Here is a 24,897-nt window from a genome sequence, read left to right on the forward strand (position 1 = left end):
GCAGTTAATCTGTGCTGAATTGTGTATATGTATGATACTTATGCTTACATTTAAAAGCTGTTCAGATATATTGTAAAAAAATATGTTTCACCCGAAAGAGCGTATTTTGAGGAGAGGATTCACTAACTCATGAAAATGATACAATATATTTTTTTTTATAATTTCATGAAAACGCAATGTTTTTGTGCAATCAAGCATTAGATATCGTCTTTAAATTTATTGCAGTTGAGTTTAACGAATGTGTAATAATAGAATACTGACGGTTTTAAACTCGCAGTTTACTGGGAAGATTATTCCATAAAGTGGCAGCTGCCTTGTCGAACCTACGATCACCGTACGATTTCGTTTTCACTCTTGACGTTTCACGTGTCACAGAGTTCTGGGAGCGTAGTGATCTTGATGGGCAATATAGAGTCAGAAGCTTTTGGAGATATGCTGGAGCTATACCATGCAGTGCTATAAAGCATAAAAGCATAAGATAAGTTCGTATTTTCATTGGAATTCAACAGATAACCAGTGTAGGTCAGTTAAACCAAGTGCTATATGGTCATATTTCCTGCGCCGTGACATCAATCTGGTGGTAGCATTTTGAACTCTTTACAGCTTGTCGTATTGTGCATGTAATAATTATGGGTTAATAATTGTTACCTTTTTACTGTATGCCATTCTTAGCTAGATATTAAACATAAACTCATGTTGCTAATGCAATGCTAAACCTTATATCAGAATTAATATACTTTACATATCAGTAAATTTGGAACACAACGGCATGATATAAACATCCTGCATTTTTTTTCAGGATTAGGGCGAAATAAATCTTCACATTGTGCTCTTTTTGTCAAAACATCTGTTTGTTTGTTGGGGTTTAACGTCCGAGCAGCAATATTTCAGCTATATTCAGACAATGAACATGAAATGGATGATAAAATGAACATGAAATGAAAAAAAAAAGGATGGGTCACAAGGATAATAGGGTTGATTGCCACTGGAAAAAGAGGGGATGGGTAAGGTCGGGCAATTTAGTCTCCTGTGGCGGAGCGCAAAGGTTCCTACTCCTTTCGAATACCACAACAGGGTTCTTTAACGTGCGAGGAACGTGGCATCTTTCCCAACACGGTGCACCACTATGGTTTGCGGTCAGGTTTTCCGTATTATAGCCTGACAACCCCAGCATGTAACACGCCAGGGGTATCCCATTCCACCACCTGGGGCACACATCCCAGTTGCTCTGTGGGCAGAGCGCCTAGCCCCCGGCTAGGTTTCTGAGCACTATTTAGTCGCCTTATACGACAAGCTTAGCGCTGCTGCAGGCCTATGTTTTTAACACCCGGACCTGCACGGGGCTTTAGTCAAAACATAGTTTCGCAGGGGTTTGTATCTGTTACAATATGATTTTATTGATCTATTTTATCACTGGTATTTTTAACACAGTAATTTTATGTTTCGGAGTTTTATTTTATTTAAATGGAAATATTTGTTTTTATTGTTTTTAATTCTTCTTATTTCATTGAAATGATCAAAATATCTATTTTCTAGATATTTTTACTTTTGCTATAATTTTTAGATTCAGTAATACATTCTTATCTTGGTTGAGCTTTAACAGATTGCTAGTCATCCATGAGCTGATGTCCGCAACATAAGCTTCAAGTCGTGTAGATATTTCGAACCAGTTGTTAATTGGTTCAATTACTAAATATATCTGCGAATCATTAGCGTAACAATGATAAAGTATGTCATGTCGTCTGAAAATTTCTATTTTTATACTATTTAAATAATGTTTTAATACTTAATTATCCTTTAATTAAATAGTTTGTAATTTTTTTTTTGTTCGTCTTTTCTTTTGTGGTTTTACACATTTCTATATCTAAGATACATAATTACTGTTCTGAAAAATATTTCTCCTTTCATTTTCTTTTGTATAATTTTAGGTGTTGATTACTACATACTTTGTATTGTGTATCATTTATATGCTGTAAAGCGCTTAGAATAAATGCAGTTTAGATTGGCGCTATACAAATATTGTAAATAATAATATTTTAAAAAATCAGAACAAACAAAAATGATTCTTTCATATTAATGTTGTCATCACTAAGCCAATAGCTTAGACGAATGATTTATTAAGTATGCCTTACAAGAAAACTCGAATAATAAACAAGAAAAGTCTGATACATTGATAATAATGCATTACAAAACATGATCAGGGAATTTATCCTACTTATTTCTCCATTACATTCCTAACGATTATCAATCAACATCATAATTCGTTGACTTGAATTTGATATTTTTTCTGGTTCAAAAGGAAGTGTGATCAAGAGAACCAAGATTCCAGCAGAAAACAAAAGAATGTATACCAGGGACAAAAGCAGACATCAGTAACAGACACAAACAACGAAGGACATGCAATAACCAAAATAATACTTAACCCTTAACGAAATGTTTTATTACATATACTGCAACGACTAATGTATGTTTAGCCTTGGTTATAGAATTTTATCAGTCATAAATCGAAAAAACGATCTTATAAAATTGTGTTTGCCATTGTTCAAATTGATATCATACCTGATATATTTGTGGAAAACGAATGCTTTATTGATTATACCTATCTGATCAGTATCACATTTTTTTATTCATCAAATCAAAAAATAGAATTAAAGAAGTTTGGAATGCAATAAGTGCAAGATTTTTATTCCAACAAAAAAAACTTAATTAAATACAAATGCCCATTTACATTTATATTGGGAACGGCAGAAGATTTGAAATTCTTTCAATCAAACTTGTGAAGGATCGTTGTCTGATACGTAGTTATCTAAAGTAGAGGCATATACATCGCCGGGTTGTATCAACCCTAGTATTATGAATCGTTTGTTGTATCTCTTATACGTTACCAGTAATGGTAATGCGACAGTAAACGACGCCCCTGTGATTCATAAATACCTCAATAAATCTGCTTGTAACGACACCGAGTCATCGATCTCAAGTTTTTTTTTCTCCGTGGTTATTGAGTAAAGTGAGAATTTTCCTACTAAACAATGGACTCCTACAAAGCCCGCAATGTAGCAATTGGTTGAATATTTCAGTTTATTTATACACCTGTCATCTCCGGTAGCCTTGATAGAGAATAATATTAATTTTCTAAGATATCTTTATCTTATATGACAGAAGTAGCTAATATTTTGACAAACATTTCTCTTCAATTACTTCTTCACATATCAAAACGCTATGCAGTTTGATGATTAAACTGTTTAATGACATTCCTTTCGTTATTGATTATTTCAACATTTCTTTCTGTATCTATTAGAAGGTGTAACATATCTATGACATAACATCTTGTTGTCAGAAAACAAGGACAAAAAGCAAATTATGTGTAAACAAAACACGTCAATATTTTATAAATTTTGTTTATCTAGGTCAACATAGTACATTATAGTAAATTTTGTTATTAATTTCTATGTCCAAATAAGGACTAAACGTCATTTGTCTGTTAGATATTTCCAACCAATCAAATTGTGTTGTAATCCGATATACGCACCAAAAAGTATATGTTACATTTTGAAACTTTATGTGTTTAATAAAATGTTATTGTTTTTGTGTTTATTTGGAAAAAATCATTACCAAAATGTGATTCTGTATTTTACATCGGTTAACAACTGTCTCTACAATATATATATATAAAATAAGAAAGAAATTAATGAATTTGTAAAGTTCGCTCAACGACGATTATTCACGTATTGACGATATAGGCAGGTATGCAGATGAAAGGGCATTAAATCGAAACGCGTGACTAAATCAGTTTCAGGTTAAGATATGTTATAAATTGGCACACTGGGTACTCACATGCAAAAGGAAAAGGCATAAAAACATGTAAAAGAACTTAAATTACACACTTGAAAATAAGGGCGACACCACTTTTTTCGCCTAAATCAAAGTTTCGCCTAAAGTCATATATTTTGAGTAAAATTTTTCTCCCAAAACGGCAAAGGCGCAAATATATATATATATATATATATATTAGACATGAGAAGCGTTCGTTTATCGTGCGTTTGGTGAGTGTTTAGCGTGCGTTTGGGTATCGTGCGTGCGGAAACCCTAAACGTCTCATAGAATGTACATAGGGGCGAACCTTTCTGGGGACGAACTAGTAGTAGATACTAGACGGATTTCCAAAATACGGCACCAGTTAATATATACGGACAAAATGTGTTGTGAGCGAGATGTCAACTGCAAGCTTTCGTGCCGAAGAAAATGACCAACAAAGAGTCGGAAGTATTTTCTTTGTTTTATTTGTTAACCGATGACTTTGAAACTGCACTTTTTTAATGTCAAATCGTATGTTAGTACATGTACTAGCGCTATATTTTAAGTACATTACACCTTTGTTGAATTTTAGGACATTGTTTGTTTGTTTGTTTGTTGGGGTTTAACGTCCGAGCAGCAATATTTCAGCTATATTCAGACAATGAACATGAAATGGATGATAAAATGAACATGAAATGAAAAAAAAGGATGGGTCACAAGGATAATAGGGTCGACAAATTTTGATTGCCACTGGAAAAGGGGGGATGGGTAAGGTCGGGCAATTTAGCCTCTTGTGGCGGAGCGCAAAGGTTCCTACTCCTCGATTACCACAGCAGGGTTCTTTAACGTGCGAGGAACGTGGCATCTTTCCCAACACGGTGCACCACTATGGTTTGCGGTCAGGTTTTCCGTATTATAGCCCGACAACCCCAGCATGTAACACGCCAAGGGTACCCCATTCCACCACCTGGGGCACATATCCCAGTTGCTCTGTGGGCAGAGCGCCTAGCCCCCGGCTAGGTTTCTGAGCACTATTTAGTCGCCTTTTACGACAAGCTTAGCGCTGCTGCAGGCCTATTCTTTTAACACCCGGACCTGCACGGGGCTTTAGGACATTGGAAAGTATGCTTGTTTTCTCATGGTACTTGTACACATGCTTTGAAATGGCATTACACTAGAAAATCAACATGTCCCACTTAGGCACAATATAATTAAATATCAAACTTATGGACAAATATCATTTGACAAAGAATATTCCCAGATGATAAACCCGCAATTAATGGACAGTTGTATGTATGTAACTGATATTTTTTTTAAACCTTGGTGCTTTATGGTTTATTTTGATATTTGTAGTTCGCACAAAATATTTTAAACAGACATGATGGAGGAATGCTTCCTGCCTTATTGATCTCTATAAAAATTCAAAGTGTTAACTTTGAGCGTAGACGCATTTTGCATTCACTTCATTTCTGGAAAAATTCTTCATTTATATGGAAGTCAACTGAGGTTGACAGGCTTTAGATCAGAAATATGCAACGATATCCAATGAATGTTTGTTTGGAGATGTATTTACACATATATTTATTAACATGATTACTTTTTGTATGCATGTAGCCTGTAAATCTGAGATCCTTTTTTTTGTCTGTCACCAAACCATAAACTACAGAAATGTAGTTTCAACAAATATTTGACATCAATGGCCATTGTTAAAGTCGTCTATAGCAGGAGATATTTTTTGCCACATGCACAATATCTAGTTACATACTAGGTTGTCAGCAAGCATGTGCAAAATATTTACCAAATATACAAAAAAAAAACAAAAACAGATACTTGTACATGATTGTGTTTTTAAAATGAAAACAAAACAAGAATACTCAATAAAAGGACATTTTAGTGGACAATTACAGACAAATTGAACTGGTTTTTAATGTACTTCAACTTATTTTAGTCAATCTTCCTTTTTCTAGCATCTATTTGATAAAAATAATTAAATATTTTACTATGTTTTCTTTCTTTATTCATACACTAAGTACTAAACACGTTATTTTTGCAGGATGCTCCTGAGTTAACACCTAAATGAACGTATACTTCAACATGTATAGGAATTGATATGCAATTTACATGTAGTTTGAACTTATTCTCACCCCAGTGATATTGTTGGCCTTTTTGCTTATCTGGACTTATCGTCCATGTGAGCTTATGCCATAATTTTGCATCTATTAAAAAATCGGGAAAGTGAGACTAAGGTATTACTTTAATAGGACCGCAAAAATTGGTACATGTATGTTGCTGTCATCGTTCGTATTATCAACAATGTCTGTAGACACCTGGTTTTCATGCGATAACTTGAATGTTTGTTTGCTGATCTTTATGACAGTTTAAAACAGGATTCCAAATCCTAAAAGGAAGCTTTCTTTTGATTTTAGGGATTTTTCCCCAACCATTTAATAATGAGATGCAAAAAGGGCAAAAAACAGCTTTTCACAGAATTTATACATATAACCCCATTAAAAGCATTATGATTCCTTTGATATTGTTCCACAATATTCTATACCACTTTGATCTTTGATAATATATTACAAGGTTCAATACCACCAAAAGAAGATTGGAGTTGATTTTGGGGATTAATACTTGAATGCATAAAGGGGCCTAAAACTAGCATTGTGCGTATGTCCGTATAATAACTTGAGTAAATGTGAATGAATCTCACTTCCATTTTACTACAAGGTGCCAACATAGAAAAGCCTGGGATTGATTTTTATACAACCGCAAAAAATGTTGTTGTTTATCAATAAGGCGCTGTCGACGTTTTGTAGACACTTGGTTTTCTTGTGATAACTTGAGTATAAGTTTGTTGATCTTTATTGAATTTTTATAACAACTTATCAAACCACAAAAGGAAGGTTGGTATTGATTTCTAGGGTTATAGCCACAACCATGGCCTGAAACAAACAAATAAGTGCAGTAAATGATATTGTTGCACAATATTCCATACCACAATGATCAAATGACTTTGATTGATTTTGAACTTTTCAGAAATTAGGGACCAGAAACATGCATTTTCATGATATCAAGAAAATAGCTTGTTTGTTTTTGGTCCAATTTTTTATTTAGATTCCTTTTAAAAATCCCTGTCTGCATTTTTCAATCAGATTTCAAACGGTTTTTTTGTGATTATCAAGTTATAAGGGGTCAAAGAAAGGTGCCACACCTGAACAAAATGACAATTTTATTTAGGTCTGATTTTGAAAATTTTGAATGGAATTTCAAGTTTTGTGCTGTATTGTGTCCAAACAAGTTGTTTCCATAATGAATTGTAAGTCCCTATGACTAAATATGTCAAATTATAATATTATGTCCACACTTGCCCCAACTGTTCAAGGTTTAACCACTGCGCTCATACCATGATGCGCTCAGGGAAGCTTTTTTATCTGATTTCTGGACGATAACTGGATTCAGAATTTTGCCACAAGGTACCATATCCCTATGGGAATTGATTTTGCAGGTTTAGACTGGAACCATTTAGTGATAATGGCCAAAATTATACCACTTCGTTTCTGGTTAAATTTTTACCCTGTGTCAAATTTCATTTTGTTATTAAATATAAAGCTTTGTTAAGTTTGAATGATGTATCAATACTTTTCCCAACTGATCATGGTTCAACCTCTGCGTTAGTATCAAACTGAGCCATACAAACCTTTTATTGTTGGATAATTAATATATGGTTCACTATCAGTCTGACCTAAAGATATTAACATGGCGTGCACAGAGATAATTTCCATCAAATGATTAAAATATCTAGTTTTTCTTGGTTTATTTGAAATACTGAATCTTGCTATCATGTACATGTATATAGATTTTCGGTCTGGTTCATAAATCATTTAAGTTTGTTAATTAGATGTTATGTCATACATGTATGCATGTATATGAATTAAGAATTAGAATTATGAACTGAGGTTATGTAGATTTAAACATATTTTTTACTGATATGTTAGGCCATAAACCCTAAATGTTAAATCAAAACTTTGACCAAATTTATCAGTGCCCAACAAAAAGTGGTGGTTGCCATACAGTGATCACCTTGTCCATCTTCATTAAAAACTCGTGTCCGAACTTTTTTGTCTTTTGATGTACTGTAGGCTTTTGATATTTTGCATTTTGGTAGATCACATAAAATGATGCATTGCATACCATGGATTGTGACCTATGACCTTGAACAGTGACCTCAAGGTAAAATTTATATTTATTTTCAGTGACAAACTTGTGTCCAGACTGTATTTTTTTGTATTTGGATGTGGGCTTTTGGTATTTGGCTTTTGGTAGATCACCTAAAGAGTATGTGTCACGTACCATGGATAATGGCATATGACCTTGATTTTTGATCTCAAGGTCAAGTTCCTTAAATTCAGTGAGAAACTTGTGTTTGGATTATATATGGTTCTATACTTCTTTCTCAACTGGTAAATATTTTTGTTGACTATGAGTGCCATATTAAAAACCCAAATTTCGAGTTGGAAAGCTTTTTCCAAATACATTTCATAAAAATGGCGTAATTCAAAGGGGGTGGCCACACAGATGGATTGCATCTCAATGATTTCTAGTTTTTTGTCTAATATTAAATTCATTAACAGCTTTACAGCTTGAATATTGTGTCCATATTCGCAACAATTTTAGCCTTTTGAGACATTTCAATATGTATCCCACAAGTAATTCTATTTTTCTAAAACATGCTTTCTTTGTTGGGGTTTAACGTCCGAGCAACAATATTTCAGCTATATTCAGACAATGAACATGAAATTGATGATGAAATGAAAAACGGATGGGACACAAGGACAATTGGGTGGACAAATTTTGATTGCCACCGGAAATAGGGAGAGATGGGTAAGGTAGGGCAATTTAGCCTCCTGTGGCGGAGCCCTATGGTTCCTATTCCGGGAGAATACCACAGTAGGGTTCTTTAACGTGCGAGGAACGCGGCATCTTTCCCAACACGGTGCACCATTTTGGTTTGCGGTCAGATTTTCCGTATTATACCCTGACAATCCCAGCATGTAACACGCCAGGGGTACCCCATTCCACCACCTGGGGCACGCATCCCAGTTGCTCTGTGGTCAGAGCGCCCTAGCCCCCGGCTAGGGTTCTGAGCACTATTAAGTCGCCTTTTACGACAAGCTTAGCGCTGCTGCAGGCCTATTCTTTTAACACCCGGATCTGCACGGGGCTCTAAAACATGCAGATCTTATGTTGATGTTTGTTTGAAGTGTTTAAAGACTGATTTGACATTATCATATTATATTATGTTGATATTACTGTACTGACAGATAAAACCAGATAAAAAATGTGATATATGAATTGCAAATATGGTATGTTATAAATGAATGGTACTAGACACAGACGTATAAGTTACGTTGTCAAATGTTGGCTTTTACTGCAGTTTACAGATGATTTAAGATGCAACACTTTTGCATGGCTTAAGGGGTAGGTTGAGGCAGGGAAAGTGCCCTCACTAAATTGTTGAAATAGTAAATTAACAAAAAAGCAATGCAAAATGATATAATTTTAGAAAAGCATCAACTACTGTGTTATATAAGCTCCCATGCATCAAATTAGTAGGCCAAATCAAGAATTGTCTATGTTTGTTAAGCTCTCTTCGACAACTTTAAGTACGTGTATGTAAAGCCTGTAGCTATATCTATTTAGAAAAAAAAACTTTCGAATAAATAAATATATTGTGACTTGCTTACTGATACAGTGTCTTAAGATATTTAAGTAATGAGCACTTACATGTATAATTAAAGGACTTCTTTAAATATGATTTTTTTTGTCATCAGATGTGTTTTAATGTGTCTTTTAAAGACCAGTGAACGTGACCCGAAGGTATCTTAAGACATGGAATTCATGTCTCAAGATGTCTTAAAACAGGATTTCAAGACATTTAATCATCTCAAAATGTCTCAAGGCATTCCTTTAAGACACGTCAAAAATTTAATCCTAACGTGTCTATAAGACATGACTTTAGATGCGTCTCAAGAATTTAATCCTGACGTGTCTCAAGACATCTCAAGATGTCTCAAGACACTGAGGTTTCTTTGCTATGTAATAATCCCTTGGACTTCGATAACTCAAACATGTGAAGGTTCTTGCTGATTTTACCATTCTCTCGGCTTTAGGGACAGCAAATTAAATTGCTTTAAAGAATTCAAATTTTTTCCGCTGTCTTTCATAATTTTTCGTTTCAGAGCCACGAAATTTTTATTACGGGAAAAGGGAATGGCGTATTCAATTTCCTTTAACACAGTCGTATTCTTTAGTGCATAAAAAATACCTTTTATTCTCCGTGGTTCCTGTTCTACAATTTTAATTTTACTGGCCATTTCATATCCAGTGTGAAGCGGCCAAACATATTCCAAAATGATGCCTTCTCCTTCTTCAGTATAATCGGGAAGCAAATTATTCCAGCGACTATTAGAAACCATTTTGCTGAATCAAAATACATATTAATCACTGAATCATTGCATCAACAATTTCTGATAGATACGTATTTATTTTCATGAAAATACTTTTTTTTTCTATAAAAAAGTGGGGTTAAAGAAAAAAATGACTATTATTTGTTCATTTTTTAACAATAAAATTATCAAAAGGGAATTCCGATCCCCCTTTTTTTTCTCCTGGACCTGGTTAATGAGAAATTTAACAATATACTTTCATCTTTATATGAAGCCTATTGTAAAATTGGTGCGCCACTGTTTGTGTGCATTTTTCTGTTGTATGCGATCTGTAAAAAGCAAGATCAGTATTTATAAGGTAAAGTGTAACAAAGCACAATACTATGTCTGCTGACTTACCTTGATTTATTTCACAACAATTGCACAGAGATACTGCCCAGGTGGTATTGTGATTTACGATCTGTCAACTTACAGATAACGATGTTCTCTACCAGACAACGGGGTTTAGGGTTAATTTCGCATGCCTTATACAGGTATATATCAGATAAATGAAGACATTTTCTCTGTTTGCCTCTTTAAAAAGACATATTAATCAGAAGAGATCAATCATCTCACATGCTTTATATTAAATAAAAACGTTTAATTCCACTAGAATATAGTAACATTAAAGGAAGCTTTTCAGATGGAGTCAAGGTCACATTACACCAACCACACAATATTCAACATACAACTCCATTTTTTTTTCCATTGAGACATTGACGCGATCGACTCAAAGAGGGATCATGCGCAGATTTAATATAATTTTCACCCTGGAAATGTGGGGGAGGGGGTAAGATGCAAAATCTGCCATCCAATTTAAATAGCATTTCAACGCTTGCTCGTTGAAAATTTGTAAAAAGAAATTATATATATAGAATAAAAATTAGTACTCTTAACCATATGTGTGAATGTATATTTTAGTACATTTACATATCATAGGAAAAATATAACATTTGAGTAAATTTAATTTTTGGCTTCATCAATCTCCTTGTGAAGCATAAACCAACTGGCTAAATATGTAGTTTGTCTTGGGAAAGGGGGGGGGGTTACTCCATATTCGAATGTAGCAAATTATAAGAAAATGGTAAATTATCTAATCAAACATATTAAATAGCAAAACAACAGCGTTAGAGCAGAAGCGATTAAGTGCATACAATAAGCGTAACAATAGCAAAGTAAATACATAAGCAATGCAAAAACGCAATACAAAGCTACGGAACAAATTGATTTGTAAATGGGACACATATATGTACCTGAAAACAATGGTGTGTTGATGAATAGGGTAGTGCAAAGTAGAATCGCCCAAACGGCAAATAAGAAAATGAATGCTGAAATGATATTTCTCTCATGAATCGATTGCGACCATTCACAACTCTGTGCAACCTCAAATAAGGAAATGAATGTTGAAAAAGGAAACGAATGTCTATGCAAGAAAATGGATAAAACGAGAACAAGAAGATATTGATTCTCTGTCAGAGTGATGAAAGGCCGTGAGGTCTTTAATTTTGAAATGAATGAAAGTTTTAAGTAGGTCAATGAGTGCCAAGGCTACATTGGTTTTCAAAGACCTCGATGTAGCAAAACGTTGTCTACAGTACATGACAAATATGTTGTCGTACCAGCAGACGAAGCCCAAAACAACATTGTTGTTTGTCTGTAAAACGTTTTATATCCAATGTTTATTATCAGAGGTAGATTGGTTTGTTTGTTGGGGTTTAACGTCCGAGCAGCAATATTTCAGCTATATTCAGACGATGAACATGAAATGGATGATAAAATGAACATGAAATGAAAAAAAAGGATGGAACACAAGGATAATAGGGTCGACAAATTTTGATTGCCACTGTAAAAAGGGGAAATGGGTAAGGTCGGGCAATTTAGCCTCCTGTGGCGGAGCGCACAGGTTCCTACTCCTATCGATTACCACAGCAGGGTTCTTTAACGTGCGAGGAACATGGCATCTTTCCCAACACGGTGCACCACTATGGTTTGCGGTCAGGTTTTCCGTATTATAGCCTGACAACCCCAGCATGTAACATGCCAGGGGTTCCCCATTCCACCACCTGGGGCACACATCCCAGTTGCTCTGTGGGCAGAGCGCCTAATCCCCGGCTAGGTTTCTGAGCACTATTTAGTCGCCTTTTACGACAAGCTTAGCGCTGCTGCAGGCCTATTCTTTTAAACACCCGGACCTGCACGGGGATCTTGAAAACTACCTTCTATTTTCGGACCATGCATTGTATTGAATGCACAGGATAATACTTTGTGTACTTTTTTATCGTTGAAATAATAACCAGACAAAATGTAAATGTTTGGCGGTATAATCAGATAGAAGCTGAGAAAAGAAAAATTATAACGAAAATTTAATGTTTTACAATTTTATAAATAAAGTTCCATTTATAAATTTTAAGGCGAAGAAAATTTGTCAAGTTTGTTAGTAATTAAATGTTACGAAGAACAAGAAATGTGGAATGACGGACGGGATGATTTCTATTTCCCCCCAAAACTGTGTTTGCAGGGGTATAATGAAACTATTTTTTCCCAAAAACCCTCATTTCAATAGTTTCATGTATATATTGAGTAATTATACCAGTTATTAATACAGGTATATGTTTTAACAGAAACAATGAAATGAGTTGATTCGTAAAAAGAAATCACTTGCCATTCGGCATTTCGTTGTATCTTCATAACATAATGGTCGTTTATGATATTATGTGCATACATGTACTATTGTACGTGGGTTGAGATAGTCCCCTTACAATATTCCCACTCATTAACCACAATATGGTTTTCATGTATCCTTATACCTTCCAGTTATGAACATTTTTGTCGCAAAGAAAAAAGCTAACACATTTTTGTATTTTTGGGTCATTTATTGTACCTCTATATGGCAAATATCCTTTTTTTACTTTCTACAAAACGAAGTAAATTGTCACATTAAGGTTTCATCAAGTAGACAAATATACAGCTTTCCAATTGTACCAGACAACTTCCGGTAACAGTTTGGGGTCTGGAATTAAAAAAAAACAAAACTATTCCCCTACCCCATAGAAAAATCGCGTAAGTTCACATGTCAAACCCCTAGAGTATCTATGGCTTATTTGGTATTTTCTGTTTTGTACCATTATAATTGATACTTTTGTGGTTATTTGATGATTTGTAGCAATTTTTATTGTCAGAATTTATAAAAAAAAAAATGCAAATATTCGATTTTCTGATACAAAGTGCACCCGTGCAGGTCCGGGTGTTAAAAGAATAGGCCTGCAGCAGCGCTAAGCTTGTCGTATAAGGCGAATAAATAGTGCTCAGAAACCTAGCCGGGGGCTAGGCGCTCTGCCCGCAGAGCAACTGAGATGTGTGCCCCAGGTGGTGAAATGGGGTACCCCTGGCGTGTTACATGCTGGGGTTGTCAGGCTATAATACGGAAAACCTGACCGCAAACCATAGTGGTGCACCGTGTTGGGAAAGATGCCACGTTCCTCGCACGTTAAAGAACCCTGCTGTGGTATTCGATAAGAGTAGGAACCATAGGGCGCCGCCACAGGAGGCTAAATTGCCCTACCTTACCCATCCCTCCTTTTTCCAGTGGCAATCAAAATTTGTCGACCCTATTATCCTTGTGACCCTTTTTTTTCATTTCATGTTCATTTTATCATCCATTTCATGTTCATTGTCTGAATATAGCTGAAATATTGCTGCTCGGACGTTAAACCCCAACAATCAATCAATCAATCTGAAACAAAGAGGCATAAATTCGACTCCACAAGTTATTTCTCAGCTGAAACGTGTCAAATTTTGTAACATTCAACTGATAATTCAATTTTCGACATGATTAAACCACGAAAACTTAATTTTCCCGAAAGAGCGTAAAATATTACTCCTACCCCTAGAAATCTGATATCGGTATTTAACAAAATTCTCATTCACAGCACTGTAAAACGTATAGTTGATGGGCTGGGAGGGTCCACCGTGCAAACCCCATTCTTCCAATTCATGGTGTTCAAAGTTGCATTACCACTTGAAAACATTGCGAATTACCAGTGAAATGGAAGAAAATATAAAATTCCAGGAGTTCCCCCTTTTAATTTAAAACTCAATAATGCCACATTGAAAGTAAAAAATACACGCCTAAAATTAGGATATATTAATAATTAAAACAATAGCACCCAACATACTCGGGCTCATTTGAAAGCTGACACTATTTAAATGTACTGTATTACACAAAAGCTTATTTAAACTACGATAAATTGAAAAAAGGCAATAACGGGTTATATAGAAGAAATTCTGAAAATTCCTTTTTTACGATTTTATAGCAATTGTAACCCTGAATTTTTCAGATATGTTGGGTACATCATTACCTTAATTAGGAATGCCTATAATGTGAGTTTTATAGTGAATGAGAATTCTGTTTGATTGATTGATTGATTGATTATTGGAGTTTAACGCCCAAGCAGCAATATTTCAGCTATATTCAGGCGATGAACATGAAATGATGATGATGAAATGAAAAAAGGGATGGGACACAAGTGTTATAGGGTCAACAAATTTTGTTTGCCACAAGTATAGGGAGGAATGGGTAAGGTCGAGCAATTTAGCTTCCTGTGGCGGAGCGCAAAGGTTCCTACTCCTATTGAAAACCACGGCAGGGTTCTTTAACGTGCGACGAACGTAGCATTTTTCCCAACACGGTGCACCACTATGGTTTGCGGTCAGGTTTCCGGTATTATATCCTTCCAACCCCCAGGCCCCGTGCAGGTCCGGGTGTTAAAAGAATAGGCCAGCAGCAGCGCTAAGCTTGTCGTATAAGGCGACTAAATAGTGCTCAGAAACCTAGCCGGGGGTTAGGCGCTCTGCCCACAGAGCAACTGGGATGTGTGCCCCAGGAGGTGGAATGGGGTACCCCTGGCGTGTTACATGCTGGGGTTGTCAGGCTATAATACGGAAAACCTGACCGCAAACCATAGTGGTGCACCGTGTTGGGAAAGATGTCACGTTCCTGGCACGTTAAAGAACCCTGCTGTGGTATTCGATAGGAGTAGGAACCTTTGTGCTCCGCCACAAGAGGCTAAATTGCCCTACCTTACCCATCCCCCCTTTTTCCAGTGGTAATCAAAATTTGTCGACCCTATTATCCTTGTGACCCATCCTTTTTTTTCGTTTCATGTTCATTCTATCATCCATTTCATGTTCATTGTCTGAATATAGCTGAAATATTGCTGCTCGGACGTTAAACCCCAACAAACAAACATCCAACCCCCAGCATGCAACAAACCAGGGGTACCCCATTCCACCACCTGGGGCACACAACCCAGTTGCTCTGTGGGCAAAGCGCCCAGTCCCCGGCTAGGTTTTTGAGCGCTATTTAGTCGCCTTTTACAAGCTTGGCGCTACTTCTGGCCTATTCTTTTGAAACCGGGACCTGCACGGGGCGAATTCTGTTTGAAAGTGAGACCAGTTTTCTAGGGGTAGGGTTAATATTTTTTAACATTTTTTAGAAAATATTTCTGGGAAATTAGTTTTTCGTGATTTATTTCAGTGGAAAATTGAATTATCTATCGAATGGACCCAAATTTGAGACACTTATTATGCGACATTTTACAGGAAAATCGAAAAATCTATTTTTATTGCATTGTTGCATTGTTTTCACATTCTGCTATTTGTTGGTACCTATATGTGTCTGTTTACTTCATTTTGTAAAAAGAAGAAGTTCGAAAAAAAAAAAGACAAAAAATAAAATGAAAAAATGAAAAATATCTTCACCGTTACCATCGCAACAACCAGTCGTTAGCAACCACCAATTTAGTGCCTAATAATCACAAAAATGTCACAATTTGAATGTAATTATATACATCTAATGATGGAAATTTTTCAAACTACATAACTATAGTAATGAAGTGTGTCTAAATAAAACAAATTATAATAAAGTACAAACCAATCTGATTGGTTAAGATCTGGTTACCATAGCATCCAAAATTCCTAATTCTTGACATTTGGAAATATACGAAAATAGACTATGTTCAGACCCGTTTTGCCAAGACTGAAAGAAGATATAATTAAAATGTATGCATGCATGGATGTGTAGCAGGACCTCTCCTCTGGAACATATAAATAATACAAATATGTAGCATATCTTTGTTTTTTTTTGCTCATCTGGACCCGAAATCACTGTCCATAAAGACTTTTCTTCTTCTTAACGCTTTTCATACAAACTTTGTCAAGACCATTTTTTTTTTTTTTTTTTTTTTTGCTTTTGACGTAGGCTTCAAATATTTGGTATGTTGGTATATCCTCTCAGGACAGAGTGTCGCGAACCAGAGTAGGTGACCTTTGACCTTGACGCTTATCCTCAATGTCAAATAACATATAAATTTTGGAAAATACGATACATATTTTTGTTTCAGTCATTACTTTTTGGTCTTTTTACTTAGATATCTGATCTTTGGCATAGGTTTATTACACCAAGGTGGAGAGTAATGTTTAAGATAGGTGACCTTTGACCTTGACCTCTGATCCAAAGGTCAAATAACATAAATAATTTGACAAAATACCATACAAAACTGTATCTTGGCCATGAGGTTTTATGTCATTCAATTTAGACATCTGATATTTGGTATTGGATTGTATAACCTTTAGGTGAGGCGTCACGTACTAGATAATTCAAACTTAACCGTTGACCTCATGGTCAAATAACATACAAAATTTTGACGTTGCCCGGATCATAACTTTTTTGTCTTTCGACCTAGACTTATAATATTTAGTATGTTGGTATATCCTCTTTAAGTTGAGTGTCGCGTACCAGATCTAGAGTAGGTGACATTTTACCTTAACCTGTAACTTCAAGGTCAAATAACATAAACATTTTGGCAAAATACTACCCAAAGTTTTGTCTGGGCCATGACTTTTTTCTCTTTACATAGATATCTGACATTTGGTATGTGGGTATTTCACACCAAGGCGGAGCGTCTTGTACAAAGGTGTGCAACTTTTGAACTTGACCTATGACCTCATGGTCAAATGACATACCAAATTTTGGCTTAAGGCACCGACCATTTTTATATTGAGGAGGGGGCTGGTATTTTTTTGAAAAAAAAAATATTAATTTCAATTTGAAGAAAATTTTTTTTTTAATTTCTGTGGCAAGAAAAAAAGTTCCACAATGTTAAAAAAAATAATAAAGTTGTATTCTGTTTTTCGTAAAAAAATGTTTAGGCAGAAAAAAAAACATTAAAAGAAAAGAAAAGGAGAGGAATCTCGTGCATATAGTGAATGTATCATAAACTACAATTCTACATGTTTTATTATATTTATGTATAAAGAAGTATTCAACAAATGTCTTTAATATTAAGATTTTACGATTTATAGTCGCAAAATTCATGATGTTATAATGAGCAACTTAATGGATATCAATATCCAGAGTCAGTTTTACATTAATCCAGTATGTTAAACAAACAATAAGAAAGATGCACAAAGATACTCGAACTACCATTAAACATTGTAACTAATTTAGATTTTATTCCCATCAGAGAAAAGATTAGAATACCAAGCCGTCCAATTATTTCCCATTGTGAAAATTTCGTTGACTTCTTGACTAATTCTTGCTTCCTATATTTAAAAACCAAGTAACTTATGTACAAGACAGCTCAGATCTTTTACAGATTCTATATGACAACAAAGTTCCTATGTTCTTATGACATGGCAAGTATGTATACACGCATGTTAAGTGGTTCAACTAATTAAGGCAGCTGAAAAAAGTTCATCTTGAAATGGAAAAAGAATATCCTACTGTGAAAGTATTATTATTCACTGGGTACCAATATTCGTGGTGTTCTTGGAAAGATCAAACCACTAAATTTAGTTCAAACAAAAAATAGAGATTTCCAAGAGAGAAGTGCATACATTCCCGTCTCATTTCATTTTGGAAAATGTCATTTTTAGGAGCAGGAGGGGATGTTGATCTAATTAGTTTTATTTTGGTCTTAACAAGAAAAAAATATCCCATTGAAATGAATCTTTACTTTCATATGCACTCCCTTGATATTTATATAATATTTTCCATTTATTCTTATCACAAGATGACTGGCAAAAAAATCTGCTATATTCCTGAAAACAAAATATAATTCATTTGCTATTGAAAAAAATATTTATCAAAATTGAAAATCCCAGGCCCCCCATAGTATAAAAAGCGTCAGTGCCTAAATTAATGACTCATTTCATGAAATATTTCACCTCATAATATGTCATAAATATGGAGAGTCACTTGCCAATTATCACTTGTGCTTAACTCCAGTAGCAGGACTAATAATCATTTACACACCATTCTGTTATGGAATACGTGTTTTCTAAAGGGTATAATGTTTTTGACCCGTCCGTCTGTCCGTCAGTCCATCAGACCATCTTCAGTTTTTTTTTTTGGACTTTTTTAACACTTGCAGATATTGGCGTGAACTTTTGGTTTACACGTTCACCATGATAAGTTACAGGTCAACTTTACGTTTCGTTCCCTCCGTCAAGTGTACCGTTTGTTCCGCTATGATGATATTTACTTTAGATTAATTAAAACTTAAAGAAATTAATGTCTGGAGTTTGAAAATACCATTCTGAGTAACAGAATTTAGTTAGAAGATAAAGGATTGTTTTCTTATCGTATATTTTAAGCTCACCTGAGACGAAGGTCAGCGCGAGTTATTGCCTTCACTTTATGTCCGTTATAGTCTGTTGTCATTGTTAGTTTTTTTAAAAAAAAAATTTTTTATTTTATTTTTTCACAATCTTTTTAAATGCCCGAAAAATCAATTTTAAAAATCTTTTTTTTTTTAATTTTATTTTGTTGCAATCTTCTCTAATGCCCTGAAAAACCACTTTATTTTTTTAATCTTAAAATTAATTGGTTTATTTCATAATTTCCCATTTTTTTACAATTTGCATTTTCTATACATATATGTTTATTTTTTGAGAAGGTAGCGAAGGCAATTATCTTATAAATGGACATGGAATATTTATTACCTTACGTCGTCTGATAGATACAATATTTAATAAATCAACTGTATCATACAATAGCTTGTTTTAAATATAGTATTTTGAAAACTTGTCTACAACAGGCAAAACACAAGAAAATTTGATATTCTTAATACCCAACTTTACGATTATATAGCAATCATAACTCCATCATAAACAACTAAGTGTCGAAAAAGATATGATAGAGACATAGTTTTCTAAATGACCTAAATTTGAGTTAGACAGGGTTGGTATACCGTAAATCAACAGTTTACATTGATAATGAGACCTCTTTTATAGGGATAAGGGTAATATTTCTATGTTTTGTGCTTTTTTTTTCTCGCTAGAACCATGGTTTCCTTCATTACTCTCTCAATATTTAAAATAGTTTCTCTTGGTTTTACCTTGAAGTTAATCAAAATTTACTACCGAATGATTCCAAATTTGAGACGATTTATTAATTGTAGAAAGGAAAGCATCCTACCATTATTGAAAATAGGAAAAAATTCAAATCGCAACATAATTTCATTAAAACTTTAAAAACAAAGAAAATGTTATACTGAAACATAAATACCCATGAAGTTTAAAACGTGTCATTATAAGCATTTTGTGTGGAGTAGAGGCATGCAATTTTCATTTTTTTTTTAAATTGTAAGTGTGTAACCTGACACCATTGTACCTAATTGATTCGTAAATGAGACATACGAATGGACCCGAAAACAATCATGATTGCGTTGATGAGTTGGGTAGTGCATGATTGACTCGCGAAGCCCAAAATGTACATAACAATAATGAAAATGACCTAAAATGCCTAATAAGGACATGATGGCTTAAAAAGAAAGAAATGAATATTGAAAAAGGAAATGAATGTTGAAATAAGATCTCTGACCCCTCCCGAGTCGATTGCGGCAATTCCCAACTATGTGCCACATTAAATGGCGAATAAGGAAATGAATGTTGAAAAAGGAAATGAAAATTGAAATGAGATCAGTGACCCCTCCCAAGTCGATTGCGACCATTCCCAACTCTGTGCGACCTAAAATGGAGAAAAAGGAAATGAATGACGAAAAAGGAAATTAATGTTGAAATGAGATAATGTGACCCCTCCCGAGTCGATTGCGACCATTCCCAACTCTGTGCAACCTCAAATGGCGAATAAGGAAATGAATGTTGAAATGAGATCAGTGACCCGTCTCGAGTCGATTGGGACCATTCCCAACTCTGTGCGAACTAAAATGGCGAATAAGGAAATGAAAGTTGAAAATTAATGAATGTTGAAATGAGATCAGTGACCCCTCCCGAGTCGATGGCGACCATTCCCAACTCTGTGCGACCTAAAATGGCGAATAAGGAAATGAATGTTGAAATTAGCCCTTGGTCTCTCCCGAACCCCATCTTACAATCGTGTCTTAAAAGATGCTTAATGGTTTGTTACAATTTAAAAATTTATCATTTGTGAAAAAACCTATGAGATGTTTCCTATGATAATTTCCAATTGTGTATTCGGATGTTGAAAAAGGAGACAACTTGAGCTCCGTTACAAAGATTATCTCACATATCGTGCAAGAGGCACATTTGTAAATGGTCACAGGAATAGTAATAGTCCCCAGTACTACTGTATTTTACCTGAAGTATCAAAAATCACTTATTGTATTTATAGTTTAAAACAATTACTTAATGACCATAGTGTGTGATCGGTTTAATGATTTATACTTTTACTTTCGAGCGGCCCATTCGAATTGTCAAATGAATCAATCATTGACCCCTTTTATTTATGCATAGTTTAATATCCTTACAGATTTATGCATTAAGGCAAATGTTTATGAAAGTTACACAATCAATCAATTATTCATACCGGACTTTCATACTGCCGAAAGTAAAATAAGTCATACAATGTAACTTTTTGCTAAAAATGTTTGGCCAAATTATTTGAGAGTAAAAATATTAAGTAGCACTCCAGCTAAGGATCATGCAAAATGTGATTCATGGGTAAAAAGCCTACATATTTTTATTTTTGATATTTTGTTTGAAATGTAATAGTAAAGAGAAATAAACATGTGGTTTTTCATATAACCCGTGCTCTTAGGAGATAAAAATTATATAGAATGCACTGTAATTTTAAAATTAAGGGAGATAACTCTGTAAATGGCGCTCAAATACAATAGAATCTACTGCATTTTCAATGCCGATTATCTCCAAAGGCAGATTTGAATGAATAATTACACATTTCATAGTATAGACCCATAAAACAACTTAATTACAAAAATAAAAATATGTAGCCTTTTTTGGGGTGTATCACATTTTTCAGATTTTGCATGATTCTTACAAAGACAGCTACTTAATTTCTAAACCATTAACATTCACAATTAATCTAAGAATGCAAAAGAAACTAACCTTAATAATATTTAAGTTGAAGTCCGATATGGAAAAACTTAAGTTGATAAGAATATAGGTTGCTAGATTCGGATGAACATAAATACCAACATGTCCGTTCAGATACTTAGGTTAGAGAGTTCAAATAAAAAAGGAATTAAACCGCGACGATTACCAACCAATAGATGAAGAGAAAAGAAGTGCGTACTAATCAAGCATGAAAAAGAATATAGAAGATTACGACTAGATTGCAATACAATCACCAGTTCCGTTGGTCGAAGTAAAAAAAGTATAACATAATACATATTCATACAAGTCAAATATTTTTTTTATTACACAATACATTTTAATATTCTTATAAAACAACATTGCAGACTGTTACATATACGTAAATATACAAAGTTCCAACATATTTTATTGCTGTTAAAGCAGTCGGATTGGACACAAGATGAAGTCCTCTCCAGTATATACATAAATATACGTGTTTTTACATGAAAAGGATAAACGGTGCCAAAAAATGATTTGGCAAAAAGTAATACTAGCGTTTTGTTAAAATATTGTAAGACGGACATTAACATTTTTTTTAAAAAGTAGCAGTCTTTTTTTAATCAGATAGGAGTGATTCATGTATGTCAAAAACCCACCAAATTCACATTTATTTATTGTTCAGATAAGAAAACTATTTTTGGTTTTTCAAATGTTTGTTTTGCTTTTGAGATAAAAATTATACAGATTGTGAATCAAATTTGCATTTGCAAGAGTTACCATTTGGTTCGAATTATTTGATTTTAGTGGAAGATGAATGTACGGTTTTCTCAAAAGTGCAGATCAAAATAAAAAAAAATTGTCGTTATATAAATATATCGCCTATGTAGACTGAAAAGAACACATCATTTCTTTGGTGGGTTTTTCTACACCCTAATTCACATCTACTATAGGCAGTTTCTTAATTTTACATGGACTGTTACTTAAAAAATTACTAAATTACATGTATCACCCATTGAAAGCTACACAAGCGTCGCCGATGTCAAACACAGTAAAAGGGCTTGTAAGTGTCGTTTTCGTTTTATTTTTTTTCCGGAATTCCTACTGTTGAAAACATTCAAAACTGAAGATCGATTTGTATCTAATTTGTGAGTTCCGGGTATCTCAATACGACCAGCCTATGGAAACAAGAGTTCGGAATTCTCGGACTTTTACATGACTTTTGAACTAAAATCAGACTTCCGAACGGTATTTTGTGAAAAATCATGCTTTCACATTGGGGGGGGGGCGTCTGAATTTGAGTTTCGTGTACTCACATATGGACATATATTCCACCAAAGAGTAAGTGACACATTAAGGTGAATACAAATGAACCTGAAAATTGTAGTTTGAGATAATTCCAAACCTTCTACAAAAAACGCCAAACTATTTAAAATTTTCTCCATTGTGTTTTTTTATCAGCAGCTTGCTTATGAACTTCGGCATATTTGTCGCTAAATTAATGTTTTATTTGAATATATTTTTTCATTTCGAACATGACAGTTTGTTTTTATTTCAATTGTTTGCTATATTTTTTTTGTTTTTATATTTTTATATATCAAAAAATTGATTAGCAAAACGAACGAATATTAATGATATGCATTCATTATTGTTTACAGTGCCGCCATGATGAAAATACAAATATTTTATTTAGCTCGAGCACAGTTACAATAATGAAAAATTATGATAAATAGCTTAAGTGTTTACCATATACCATGTATTAGTTAATTATAATTTGTCTAAATCATGTGCAGTAGTCTAAGTAAATGAGTGCAGTTCAAATTACAGGAGATATGGACCTTATGGTACACAAAAAACTTTCTTAAGCCTTATACGTGTATTGTATACATGTTCCATAGTCCATACTAACATTTTTAAAGACATGAAGAGTTGTCGTTGAGTCAATGACTGTTGATTTTCATTTAAATGAAACAGTCTATGATACAAACTTTTTGAACATGATGAGTTGTACAGTTACTTGGTTATAGGGTAACACAAACAAAACCTTACAAGATCTGTTATTTGTGTATACAGTACCCCATATTTCATTTTTGAGAACAAAAATAAATTCATGTACAAGGTCAAGGAAACTCCAGTGAAACAAGTATTGCTGAATAGTTGACCAAGAGCAATCAAAAACAATATTTAATGTTCCTTGGTATTATACATGCAAGTCATATGAGAACATTTCATACATAACTTGAGGTAAACTACATGAATTATATGATTTGGAAATTAATCTAAACATTAACATACACATTTGTATGACCTTATATAAGACACAATTTCCAATTTTTTAAGAAGTTCATCGTGTTATATATTTTTACTTTTTTAATAGATCCATAAATACAAGCTGTTGACTTACATTGTATATCTGTAACTAAGGATAAGAAACTAGTTTTATCACTCATCAGATTTCTTTTGCACAGTATGTTGTCATGAACATGTACAATTATACCATAGTCATGACAATATGATAAAAGTCTATCCATGTTGATTTTCAGTATCTCTTTCCATATTAAAAGGAAATATGTTTTGATATTTTCCAGAAAATTTTAGATGCAGCCATTATGTTCATCTACCAACGATACAAGTTACCAGACAAGTCATACATAACAGGAAGCTCTGTTCAAATGAAGTATGATAATAGATTGTGTAGGTATTTGAGGTTCTGTATACAATATTTTTATGCCTTGTTTTTTTTTTTTTTTTTTAATTTTGATTTAGGGTGTTCCAAAAGGAGGAACCACCTCTTTTATTGGGAAATGTTGGAAGTAATGTGGAATTCTTTTTGCAAAAATGAGGAAATTAATAGCTTGGACCCTCACTTTCACAGTTCCCATTACACTTAAATGAAGGTTGTAACATAGACGTAATATTTTAACATAATGGGATGTTTTGTTTGAAGAACAAAAACATCCAATGAGCCATATAATGTAGGGTTTACTTAAATAGAGGTCTACTTCAATACAGGAATCATGAATCACAATAACTTTGAATATGAGTATTATGTATATTTATTATTGATTTTCATACTTCCAGGTCATTCATGGCATATATATGACTGAAAAGAATTCATACATGTATAATTTAGATGATCTTCAATGCTGTTCAAATCTCTGCTTGCACTGTAATGAAAGCTGATATGAAGCTGAAGTTTGAAAATAAAGATTTTCAAAATCATATTTCTTATGCAAATGTACAAGGTTTAAATGTGTTGTGTTTC

At 34.0% G+C, this 24,897-nt stretch overlaps 1 protein-coding gene and 1 long non-coding RNA gene across 15 annotated transcripts in view; one reads left to right on the forward strand and one right to left on the reverse strand.

The window, feature by feature from the left end:
- Positions 1–21,785, reverse strand: part of LOC148608621 (uncharacterized) — a 64,231-nt gene extending 42,446 nt beyond the window's left edge. For 5 of the 14 annotated variants that reach the window (XM_088543668.1, XM_088543667.1, XM_088543669.1 and 2 more), the window contains exons 1-4: positions 21,669–21,779; positions 10,641–10,814; positions 10,121–10,275; positions 262–456 (exon numbers count right to left, since the gene is read on the reverse strand). In XM_088543668.1, coding sequence (XP_088399794.1) covers positions 266–456; positions 10,121–10,271 — 342 coding nt within the window. In that variant the 5' untranslated portion in view covers positions 10,272–10,275; positions 10,641–10,814; positions 21,669–21,779 and the 3' untranslated portion in view covers positions 262–265. Of the gene's footprint in view, positions 1–261; positions 457–648; positions 724–4,029; positions 6,738–10,120; positions 10,276–10,640; positions 11,461–11,533; positions 12,649–16,212; positions 16,318–21,668 lie in introns of those variants that run through there. The other 9 variants (XM_088543662.1, XM_088543661.1, XM_088543659.1 and 6 more) reach the window with 9 other exon arrangements.
- A 584-nt stretch (positions 21,786–22,369) lies between these two features.
- Positions 22,370–24,854, forward strand: LOC148608622 (uncharacterized). Its single transcript, XR_015915445.1, has 3 exons — positions 22,370–22,973; positions 24,221–24,326; positions 24,714–24,854. It is a non-coding gene; the product is annotated as an uncharacterized LOC148608622 (long non-coding RNA).
- The last annotated feature ends 43 nt before the right edge of the window (positions 24,855–24,897 follow it).

Source organism: Perna viridis, chromosome 9 (genome assembly GCF_037379345.1).
Source record: "Perna viridis isolate PV_CMFRI_1.1 ecotype Kerala chromosome 9, ASM3737934v1, whole genome shotgun sequence".
Classification (NCBI taxonomy): Eukaryota; Metazoa; Mollusca; class Bivalvia; order Mytilida; family Mytilidae; genus Perna; species Perna viridis.